Source organism: Phalacrocorax carbo, chromosome 1, assembly GCF_963921805.1.
Source record: "Phalacrocorax carbo chromosome 1, bPhaCar2.1, whole genome shotgun sequence".
In the NCBI taxonomy this organism is placed as follows: domain Eukaryota; kingdom Metazoa; phylum Chordata; class Aves; order Suliformes; family Phalacrocoracidae; genus Phalacrocorax; species Phalacrocorax carbo.
Genome location: NC_087513.1, coordinates 195,999,505 through 196,011,915, shown reverse-complemented (window position 1 = coordinate 196,011,915; position 12,411 = coordinate 195,999,505). Strand labels below are relative to the sequence as shown.

At 38.8% G+C, this 12,411-nt stretch overlaps 1 protein-coding gene across 2 annotated transcripts in view; it reads right to left on the bottom strand.

Moving 5' to 3' along the window:
- The window catches only part of ATP8A2 (ATPase phospholipid transporting 8A2), a 299,008-nt gene that overhangs the window by 275,751 nt on the left and 10,846 nt on the right, over positions 1–12,411 (bottom strand). The window contains exons 2-6 of one of the 2 annotated variants that reach the window (XM_064441126.1): positions 8,552–8,651; positions 7,865–7,963; positions 7,018–7,063; positions 2,778–2,818; positions 909–982 (exon numbers count right to left, since the gene is read on the bottom strand). In XM_064441126.1, the coding sequence (XP_064297196.1) occupies positions 909–982; positions 2,778–2,818; positions 7,018–7,063; positions 7,865–7,963; positions 8,552–8,651 (360 nt within the window). Of the gene's footprint in view, positions 1–908; positions 983–2,777; positions 2,819–7,017; positions 7,064–7,864; positions 7,964–8,551; positions 8,652–12,411 lie in introns of those variants that run through there. The other variant, XM_064441127.1, reaches the window with a different exon arrangement.

Here is a 12,411-nt window from a genome sequence, read left to right as displayed (position 1 = left end):
TCCCTTAACAGTTGGGTCATCTAAGAGAACTAAGCTGGAGATCAGAGCAACCTGCAGTCAGTGTTGAAAAACATGCAGACAGAAGGAAATTATGGAGAAGAGCAAGGTGTCATGTGTCATAAGGTTTGACTATTAGAAAAAACCATGTTCAAGAAGAGGAACTGCACTATTGTTTCTAGTTTAAACCTCGTCTGTGTGGACAGTGACCCTGATTTGGCATGTGGTTATTCAACACAATACAGGATCTATTAGCAGCCAAGTACTACTCAAATGCTTTTTAGTAACTGGTGACTGAGCTTTGTTTGCCAGTACAAACAAGTTGTCCCATATTTCAAAAAGAAAAATGAGTAGTTCTCAACATTTACTGTTGCCACCATACTGGGGTGGACTGCATGTGTGCTGTATCAAAGACAAGGAGTAAACAAATGAAGCCCAAAAGCTATTTTGCAGGCTAGTTATTAGATGCCAGCTGCACTAGCCTTTTAAAATTATTGTTTGACAGAGAAATCTTTCCTGAGTGGCCGGAAAAATATGCTCGGAACTCAGAAGAATTAATTGGAAGAAAAAACTTAAGCTTCCTTAATTAAATGGAGGGATCCTCAGAAGGCCATAGAGCAACTGTCTGAAGCTTGTGTAACAGACCTTCAGTCTTCCAAACTCAGTGACAGACTTTGTGAACTACAGGTAAATAGTATGAAGTCTTAAGAAAACCTTCTTTCTTAAGAACCTATCTACCATGATAGACGAATCACTGCCTAGTAAAGTACTGTTTTGACATTGCTGAAATTTAGATGTGGAGAAGAATTAGTGCCATCTGATGTCTGTTTTTATTAAAAGCAAATACAGAGTTTAGAGTCCTCTGCACCTCAGTTCATCAGATACATCATTTCCACACCCATTCAGGATACCTGGAAGATAGAATGATCATGTCTGCTGGAAGATGTTGCCCATTGGTGACCTTCACAATATCTCCTACTGCTACCTGTTGAGGCAGGGGCAGGGGTACAGTAGCATGGAAGAGAAAAACAAACAGTTCGCTTGTCTGGAATGTTAGTTTGTTATTTTCTTTCACCCAGTCAAAAGAACAGCATCATGCACAGAACAGCTAGAGACAGTGCTACTGAAAGTCAGAGTACTTTTCACTGCAAGTCCAGAAGTATTAAAGCCTTCCCTTTTCTGAACGGAAATTACACAATTGTCTATTGAAGAACAGATACACTCAATTGGAAAGTATGAACTTCTGTGGCTTATATTTCATAAAAATTAGTTTTTACTATAATCCTGCCATTATCCAAATTTAAGTTATTTTTATTCTTTTAAGTCTTATATAACCTACAGATTTTTTCTTAATAAAAAAGTTAAACTTCACATGCCTCAAGTATCAAGAGTTTCTGCTATTCCTTCTCCATATTACTTACCTACCCAGTCATCACTATAATTTTCCCATAGTCCTCTTCAGATGCACTACTTGTACTAATAACTAGCAAGGAGTATTGTCTGTACAGATATAGTTTGAACCAGTTCTCCCCTGACCTACAGTCACTTGAGATGTGAAAAGTCCAGATTTCTGGAATACTGAAAACCTAGAAGTTTCCGGCGCCTATAATGCGAGTCACACAGGCATGGGACTTTCATACCAAGAAGGACCAAGTAGCACCCTCAAAACAGTATGCCTGACTTGCCTGATGACTATCAGGCTGCTCAGCACCAACGTACTCCTGAAGAGTCTGAAATGGGCTTGAAATATTTAACACACAAATTTATAAAAATTGAAACAGATGGTATGCTTGAGCAGGCAGATTCATTAGTCTTACTCTGATCCCACCAAAAACAAACTCCCTACCACTTTCAGCACAAAAAAAGATCAGAAATCTGTCTTAAAGTAAACAAGGTGAATAGTACAGAATTGTTATTCCTTAACAATAAATGCAAGCCTGGACAATATGCAAATGAAGACACAGGTGAAGTCATGAAATGCTTAAGGGTACAAGAAAACCAGATATAACTTCGAATTCCATGTCTTCACTACAAATAGGACATGGAACACCATAAGTAGGCATCAGCATTAGCCATCAGAATCTCTGGCAGTCTTTAGTTTCTACTAAAGCCTAACACTTCAGCAGGATTGCTTTAAGGTCTCTTGAGGTGGCTTTAATTTCCCAGAGACGCTAAAAGGGTGTACTTATTCCTCATTTATTACTTAACAGGGCTAATTTTGTCCTTAAAAAGGCATTAAGAGCCACAATTAGATCAATAGATCCTGCAGGATTTCAGCAAGTTCTGGAAATAAAGTTCACCAGGTCCTGGCACAGGGCTTCACAGAACATGGGTCCCAAGCACCTGAGGTAGCAGCAGGGCTTGTGTCCCTTAAATAAGCTGCTTGCTCAAGTAATAGCCTTAGAATCTAACAACTTTTTAGCACAGGCAGCAAAATAAGTCTGTTAGACTTTCAGGGGTGGTACAGCATTGCAGTGAAAGATACTCTTCTAGGTGTGGACGGAAAACAAAATACTGTTTACAGCCTGGACCATATTAACTGTCCAAGAACACTTACAACAGTTCATTAGCATTTGACAGAAACATACTATTAGAATTTGAAGATGGGTACTCAGGTGCCTTGCTCAGAGCAATTTTCACTATCACAACAGAAAGGATCCCTCCCATCCCAAGTCACAAGTTCTCACATAGTATGCATTAACTCTAGGCCTTAATTTATTCCAGCAAAAATAATTCTTGAACACTTTCTTCCATTCCCTCCCATGCTCAGTTTTATTTACCTCTTTCCACATAATGTTCTGCCACATTCCATTTCTTAGAACTGGAAAAAAAGTTTAAAGTTAGATTAGAATGAATACCCAAGATGCTAACAAATTTCAAGGACAACTGTATCAGGAATAATGAACATTGACCAGGATGGGAACTAGCACACACACACATCCCAAAAGTACTTTTCAGAAGCTAGGACCATACTTTTGTCCACAGCCGTAGGCTTGTGCATCCACGAAAGAGAAAGAATCTGCCCTTAGTATTTATATAATTTTTGTCACCTGCTAGACAACAGTTGGTGGCCTGATTTCTTCTTAGCATCATTTCATACTAATGCACAAATGGGCAGTGTTACTTGTTTGGGAGGTGACCTTCCTTAAAAGAAAGGGCATTATTGCCCACTGTCAGTCAATACCAGGGAGCATCTTTACTCCATGTATGACTTAACCACAGAAGTTTCACTTCTCACCTTGTTCCTTGCATTTTATTCATTAGGTTTTGACTCTGACACATCCAACCTCACTACCATATCAATTGCCCTTATAGGGCTGAGGCTTGATTGTCAAGCAGGCTCAAAGCCCTACTGAAAAGCAAAGATTAGCTTTGGCAGGAGAGTCCTAAGTGCTGAAGCTCACAGTGAAACAAGAAAGGAAACAAGGTACTGAAACAGGCCTTGGCTTCTTTAGTGCCTAAGTCTATACTGCTGTCTTCAACTTCTTGGTCACCTACTCTGGAACATGCTTTTCCACCCAAGTAGTTCCTCTAGATGCTTCTATACATACTTAATACTACCCTAGCCTAAACAGCACTGTCACAGATTTACACCCCATCATTGCTGAGCAACCAAATCCATTCCAAGTCTAAGCACACAAAGTACACCTAAACCAACTCAACCCTTCACTGAACGCAGCTGCAGCCAGTTTTAAACATGTTCATAGAGTGTAGTGTGCAGCAGGTGAAAGTTCAAGAGGCCAGTCCCTTACTTGGAATAAAAATTTTCTCCTCAGTTCTATGCAATTTACGTAAGCAGCTCATTTGAACACCATACCAAACTCCCAGAAGACACAACTTTGCCAAACACAGCCTCAGCCATCCTACTCAGGTTAGGGTACTCCCCAAACTGGAATGTTATGCTTTTTCAGACCAGATCAAGTACAAGAAACCCACCCCTTAATTCCTGTCCCCAGGCCAGACACTGTGGAGTACCGAATCCTGAGATCTTGTATTACAATGGATGGATCACAGCAAAACAAACTATTTAACAAAAAATTAAGCGGGCAGCAACAGAAGCACTGCTGGTGATGCAGCTGAACTGCTGAGCTTCCACCTGAATAACTATGTGCAGTTTAGGGGAAGAACATTTTTGTTGCACTCCTTCCTTCCCTCTAAGCTGTACTTGAATTGAGCTCTGTTTACTTCAAAACACAGAAGGCCTGAGCCCAGAATCTAATGTGATAAAGCCATGTACCTGCAGCCTTGACTCAAACCCAAGCCCTCAGAGATGAATTCTAACACTTAGCATCTCCTGTACCTTGGTTTAAAGCAGCTCCCTGTTCCACCAGAAAATTCAGGATACATTTCAGCAAACAGTTCACATTATTGCATGTGAACACGCAGTAAAGATATTTGATAGCTTCTGGTACCCTGAACTTGGTCTTGTAGACAACCTGGCCTTCATGCTTGCTGAAATAAATTTAACTAATAAAACCAGTCAAGCCATTTACCAAAGCAACTGTTCTTCTTTAAGGTCATAACCCCACAATCTGAAGAGAAAGCTTCCATTAGACATAAAACATTTGTGAAATTTTGGCATTGCAATTTTGCACCTTCTACTATGCTTAATCCAATTTTATAGGCGTACTCCAAAAGACAAAAAAATACCACTTTCTCTACATTATTTATAGGAGGATAAAATTGATTAATTACTTATTGTTAAAAAGGTATTTGTTTAAAGTAACATAGTACAATACCGGAAAAGATTACTCCTACTCAAAACCAGAGTTTCAATATAAACCTTCTAGGTAAGACTTTCTAAGACTAAAAACCTGTGTATTGATTTTCTAGGTCACTCACATCTAAGTGTGTAAGGCCATTTGAAGTGTTGCTCCTGAAGGGCAAGCATTTCCCATCAGTCTTGTGCAATAGTTTGCTAGCCCTGTGCTTATCTACTATTCAAGGACAACCCAAGCAGTATTAAATGCTCATGGCTTATTCTATAATTCGACAGTGAGTGGATCAATACATCAGAAGAGTTATTACTGAGCTCTCTACATCTATGCAATATGCTGTTCAACAGCTTCGCTTGGGATTACATTTAGTCTAGGGCAATAGATTCAATACCATCTCCATATACCTCCCATGAAGCCATCCAAGACATGAAACACTGGCTCAGAGCCTAACCCACACCACCTCCTAATGGACATGCACAGTGCTCCCCTGGAGCAGACCTCTCAATTTAATTTCCTCCAAAGGGAATTTAATTCCTACATACCAAAGCTACTCTGCAAAGTAAACCATTCTTTCAATGTGAAACTTCATACAGGAAGTGTGCTTTGAAGATAGACTGCTGCTCAAAAAACTAGACACAAAGATAAATGCTAAGCTTATGTCAATGTTACTGAAGCAAGCATCAGGTTATTACAGTGTAGTTCAGAACATTACTAAGCAGCTGGTAGATGTCTGCTTTTGAGTGAGTTGAACTGCTCTCTGTACCAATTGCAATGACTAGACCTCACTCCGCTACAAAAGGAGCCTAAAGGCACATACAGAACCTCAACTTAATTAATCTTAATGCCACCTTGAATATAAATTCATTTTTCATTCTCATAATACAAGTCTCAAGAATGAGCCCCTTTAGCCTTCCTCTTAAGAGATAAGAGGATACAGTTTTAAGTATCATTTTGGAAGTTGTATTTAGTGTAATCAAATGTAAAAAATACAACTTGAACTAAAATAATTTTTCAAGTGGTAAGTTCCACTTAGCTCCATAAAAGTACCTTGTGTTCTTCAAGGTTGTCTCTCCACAATTACTGTGATAAGCTTCCCTTGAAGTGTTTGTTAGCATGTGTTCTCTCACTACACAAGAATTAGAACCTCCTACATGACCTTTGAAAGAGCAGTCTTTCATATTACTGGTAACAGGGCCTGTTGTGCTACAGCCAATTAACCGCTGATTTCTCATAACTAATAAATACAGTGTTCTTGCCCTTGAAACTTCTTACCAGACTTTTGAAAGAAATCACTGGTAGAGCAATGCTTTTTAATGTTCATTAATATACAATCAACTTAACTTCAAGCACAAAAATCAACTCACTGAAAACAGTCCTGCAAACATTTTGCTTTTTAAGTGAAGCATTGAGCTAACAGGTTATTCAGTCACCCGTGTTCCTTTAAGCATTTCTCCGGCTTTTTGACACTTAAGCTAAGCATGTTTGGGAGAAAGGGGCTCTCCTCAAAGGCCAAGTCCCTGTGTTTTTGATGGCATCCACAGAGGAGCAGCAGCAAAGGAGCTGTCCAGCACACGAACAAGGAGATTCTGTGACTGCAGCACAGACTGACCATAAGGCTGCCATCAATTAACTCCTCATATTTTCTGCACAGGTTTTCAGTTAAGGGAGAGGAAGAAAATGAAAATGAGGTCTTCGGGTATTCAGTGCTAAGCAGCATCAATACCTTAGGGATACATGTAGGCATTCAGAGGATATCAGCGTTAAATTCTTTCACTGACACTGCAGGAAATAAAGTCTACAAAATCCCCAGAGCTCTGCACAGCTTTGACAAGGAGTTACTTAAAATTCCTTTAACACCAATCCAGTGTTTCATGAGTTTGTTGGGGTTTTTTTTAGTTTGAGGTTTTTTTGGGGGAAGGGGTGTTGTTTGTCTGTTCGGTGGGTTTCTTGTTGTGACATTTTGCCAGGTTTTTTAAGCATAATCAGGATAGACTTTGGCAGGGGAGAAAATTGCTTGGTTTTCTTGGAGAAGCTCAGAACTGTATAACTTTGGACAACCTTGAAGTTACCCTAACTTATGATTTCTAATAATGCCCCCCATGCCTCACCCCTACCTGTCACGCTATCAGCATCAGTCTGAAACATTTAACGTAAAATCCTACCCTACCAGTAACTACCTAGCCCAGAGAGACATGTACACCACACCATCATGACTGCTTAAGCAATAAACTTTTTCACAAGTGTTCTGGTATTCACTATTTGTACTTTTAAATATTTAACTTATAGACTGTTTAAGTCTTACCTATTGTTTTCTTTTTATTCACTGCACTGTCTGCCTTATGCCTTTTCTGCAAGGAAACAAAACATTTCATTACACCTCATTACAGATTCCAAAACCATTACAGCTAGAAACATGACAAACCGCCAGATGATACATTAGGTCATTTTTGCCTTTATGTTGTATTTTTTTAAAAATCCATATGATCATCAAAATGCAAGTGTTTTGTAAAGAAAATGTAATTTCACTTTAAATTGACAGTCCCCATGTTGGAAGTCAGGCTCAAGCCTGGATCAACAGCAACAAAACTGTCTCAAAAAAGCTGTTTTTGGAAGAAAAACAAGAGTAACAATGTGGAACAGTATATGCACAGCTGCACTATACATTCTATGTGCTGTTTATTTAGACTGATTTCTAAATTATTTTATTCATCAGAACTTTGCAAAGCAGAAAGGCATTTTTATTATAAACTGTATCCAACTAAGTTACTGCAGATTTTCCCCAAAACAGTTTTCTCTGTGCTAAAGTTGCTTTCCCCCTGCCCATTTTCAAAACCAACTGAAAAAGCCACATATTTGTCAGGACTCCACAGTGTCTTCCTAGCAAGGCCTTTCTAATAAAAGCATGAATAAACAAGTTTGAAGAGGCAGAAACAAGCGTCCTGACTTCTACTGTTTCCTTGTTCACCATCTATAATGAAAACGCTTAATTTATCTCAGTGTGCTACAAAAATTCCAGTCAGGTTCAGAGCTTTGAATGTCAGAAGGATATTTTGCTGCTGTTAAGCAACAGCTCGGATTTCAGAAATGCACAGCTTTGTGGCTTTTTGAAACATAGTCTTTAGCACAGCCTTTCCCATAATCATACTCACGTAGTCTTCTATGATTTCTTTGATGCCAGCAACTGTTAAAATAAATAGCAATGGCACCAAGGTGGTATATCTTCCTGTTGGAGAGACATCTGGAATTTGCTGTGAACAGAAGGAAAAGAGATACCCATTTTGTATTTAAAAATTAGTTTCTAGCAAATTTAGAACTTTATGCAAAGCTCTCAGAAGAGAGAATGCAGAGCTTTGATTTGTGCCTGACTGACATCCAATTTCAATGTGCAAAGTAGCCTAAGTTCTCAAAACATGTGAAGAAACTACTACCATAATGCTAGAAGATTAAAGTTGTTGTACATGCTTTATTCTATTTCTCCTCTCTTCACAAGAAAAGCATTCAACTGATGTAATTCACCTGGAAGCACTGATAATCTGGACTGTCTAAACAGCCAGCAGTTTCACAAGAATCCACAAATGCTTTTCTCAGTATGGTCAATAGCTCCATCTGTTACGATACTATTTCCTATTTTTACTTATTAAGAATGGAAATACTTGATTTTACAAATTGCATTGGAAAAAAGTCTCCAAGTTGCCTTCTAATTTTAAGTATACCACTTATTAATATTACTATTAAAATAGACCTAAATTTTTTTGCAGTTAAGCATAGCAACTGAAAACAACTTTTACTGCATTACAATTTCTTTTAATATTCAAAGACAACCAATAAGATAATACCTGCAGTAAGGCAATGAAGAGGAAGAATGCATTTGCAGCTTTTCTTATCTGCTCATACAGGAATCGAGGTAGAAATGTCACCACGCTGTACTTGGCTGTGCTGCAGATTAGAAGATTTTTATTTTAGTACTTCATTGGAAAATCATTAGGGATTACAACCAAAAAGTTTCAAGTAAGCTCTTAAAAGCCAGTGTTAGAAAGATTACAGAATCACAGAATGGTAGGGGTTGGAAGGGACCTCTGGAGATAGTGTCCAACCCCCCTGCTTGAGCAGGGACACCCAGAGCACGGGGCCACAGGAACGCGTCCAGGTGGGTTTTGAATGTCTCCAGGGAAGGAGACTCCACAGCCTCCCTGGGCAGCCTGTTCCACTGCTCTGGCACCCTCACAAGAAAGCAGTTTTTTCTCATGTTTAGCTGGTACTTCCTGTGTTCCAGTTACACAGTAAAGGCAAATACAGAACACAGAGCAAGTAAATTGCCTGTGTTATGAGGAAGAACTGTACAGAACAAAAGAGGTATCACACAGATCCAGAAGGCTGACAGTCCCACTTTAATCACCCGTGCCTTTATTTTGGATAAACCACCAGATAATTGACTATCCATCCAAACTTCAGCACCATGAACAGGCAACCTTTTACCTCAGTTCCAACCACTTTATCAAGTGCTTACCCCTTATCAAAACATGGATTTAAATGCTATGGGGAAGAAGACTTGAACACAGAAGAAGTTTCAAATTCTGCAGTGCTACTTTTCAAATGCTTCATCTCCCAGTTCAGAACCACTCTACACTCAGTTATGGGTAATCCTCCAGAACAATAATACACACTTCTTCAGATTAATCTTTCCTGGCTGTTTTCCCTGAGCAATCATATTACTATTTCTTCTACCTTAAAACAACAGTGTACTGCACTAACCAGTCACAACAATCTGTGTAATTTCTTGTCCTCCTCACATCAAACCCATGATGGGCATGAGTACAACTTCAGGGAAAAAAAGCATCCAAGACAGCAAGAATATTTAACCATTCATTTTTTAAATGAGTTCTGTAAGACACCCCCATGTAGTCAACAAAAACAACCTAAAAGAGCTTAAGATTCTCATATGCAAGTCCTTGCTCTCCGAACACATTAGTCACAACCCAGTCGTCTACATGCCTTCTTGAGATAGGTTCTACAGCATGACTTTCCTTGCACTGTCTGAGCTGTATGAGACACTCAGTCTATCTAGTAGCATGTAGTGTTCCATTATATGAGTAAAAAAATACTGTTAGAGTAAGAAAAGCAACTCTGCCTTACTTTCCCCCACCTAATTAGCACAGCACCTTCCCCCACTTAAGTACCAGGCATCAGCCTGAGTTGGAGTTTTAAGTGCCAAGTGCTTGCAGCTGTAGTTCAGGTCTCTTCCCCCAAACACTGAATGTAAGCTGCAGAAGAGCCAGACAATCTGTGACCAGAGTTTTTGTGTTTTGGGGTGTTTGGTTTGGTTTGGTTTTTTTTTGTTTTTTTTTTTTGAAGAGGGCTTTTATTTCCAAGGAACTGACAGCCTTAAGATATTCTTTTCAATAAAGAAAAAAATTATTTCCTGAAGCACTAATAACAACTCAAACACTGGCGGGATGCTGTTCTACTGGAGTTTCCCAGAGGTGTCAAGAGCACCCTTCCATTAAAGCTGGTCCTCTGTGTGAAATGCTTTTCTTGTTCTCTCTCACCAATAAGCCTTCCAGATCATCTGAAACCCATGCCACTACTAGTCAATTACGAAGGACTAGTATAATCAAATGCTTTATCTACACGATCCACCTTTCAGAATTTACTCCTATGGATAAAACTTAATACAACCTTTACGCACAGGCAATTAAGTTCAGTGGAGTTCTTATACTTATCTTTGTATGTATAAGGTTAGAGAATGGCATTGTCCAAGAACTTTCATTTGCTTTAGCCATTTTCTCCCTCTTTTCTTCCGCATCTCCATTTAATGATATACTGCTGCACCTTCCAGAATCACAACTTTAACAAGAGAAGGGGCAACATGACACAATTTGTTATACAAAGCTCTGTTTTGGACACTAGACTAAGTGGGGCAAGTTAAACAAAATCATCAATTAAGAACCAATTAAATCCGATCTTAATAGACTATGGTAGTTACACTTCAATTTCACCTAGTTTCCTACTCAAGCAATTACAAACCCCTACTAGGTTTGATGCAAATCAGTTATTACTTTAGGCAGATCTCTAAAAAAGCAACATAACAAGATTTCTAGCATTACAGCCTACAGACTTCCTACTGCTACTACTGTGCAGCACAATCATGTATTAAAATACTCATTGTGATACTTAACAGAACTTGCAGGTGGTCATACTTCAACAAAAGTTACACCAACTAAGCCAACTGAGTGAAAATATGCATCCATGTTTACAGCATATCATGTAGTGCACTTAAGTGTACTACGCTTATAAATGAATTTATTTTCTTGAAATGCTAATAGTTTCTTTCAGCTGTACACTTTTTTGTTTTAAGCCACATGCACTTGGTCCCGCATGTAATAGCCTTTCTATAATACAGACCGTAATTAAACATACATTCCTCACAAGTGCCTCGTAACTTTAAAAATATGGGTTAATCAAATTAATAGTTTAGACCTACCCTACAAGAATTCCCCAAACAATAGTAATTAGAAATCTAGAGTTGGCAGATTTTTACATCAAAATAGTATTTCCCTGGATATCACATTGCTTGGACTATATTAGAGCAAGAATTTGACAGCAATCAAGCCGAAACATCTACTAAACAACATTGTACCCTTTCACAGCTTTACAGCTAACTGGTGCAAACAATATTCTTACTCTAATGATTACGTTAATGCCAAAAGAATAAGGCTCTTCTGAATGAGCTTTACACATATTAAGTCACGCCATCCATTGCTTAAGTAACACGACAAACGCCTACAGAAAATAGGTACAGTTCTAATTAGGAAGGAGCACATTCAGCTGTTACCATGCAGACACAGAACAGTAACCATGTAGACACATAAAAAGAAGATGCATGTTATTATTCAAAAAGAAAGCTTCTTATGAAAAGCTACCTAATACTCTAAGCTGAGCAGGAGTATTTGATTAATTTGGCTCTGAAGAAAAGCTCTCTAAAAGAACAAATCAAATACTTGGAAATAGAAAAGTATCTGTGCTCTACCCCAACAGATAGACACATTGTAGGTGACTTCAGAATAATCGAAGCTGACAGAGAAGTTTAAATCTACAGGTGGTGAGGCAGAAAATTCAGGCAGCTCATTCATAGCACCATTTCGGTCACAAAAGATAAATATCTGCAAGGGTTCGCAATCTAACAAGCCCAAATCAAAACCATCTTATCTTCCAAGAAGTGCCTGGTACACAACTCCAAGAATACCAGGTCTGCAGCTCGTAGAACAGGTTGTGGCAGGGGGAAGAAGGGAAGCACATGAAGGAAACCACAACAAACTGGCTTTTCCTATTGCAACAGCTGCTTACTAGACAAACCTTGCTTAACTACACAAGTTAGATGTTTAAAACAGGTGCACAAACATTAGAAGAGCTCTGTCACCTCTGTATCTGCAACTTCATTCACGTAAGTCACATTTCAAGTTACACCACTGTGCAAGTCAGGAGGAACACTACCAAACCCTGTTAAATAACTTAGTTTTGATACACATCGGTACAGCTGAAAGTGTGGCCCCACTGTTTCTAGGGCAGCACAGAGATTTTTCTGAATGCAACCACTGTAGTATTTGGAAAAGTTTATTGTCATTCACATAGCTTAACTCATTACCATGCTACTAAAGAGTACCAAGGATTAGTTATTTTGATAATACTCACATGAAAA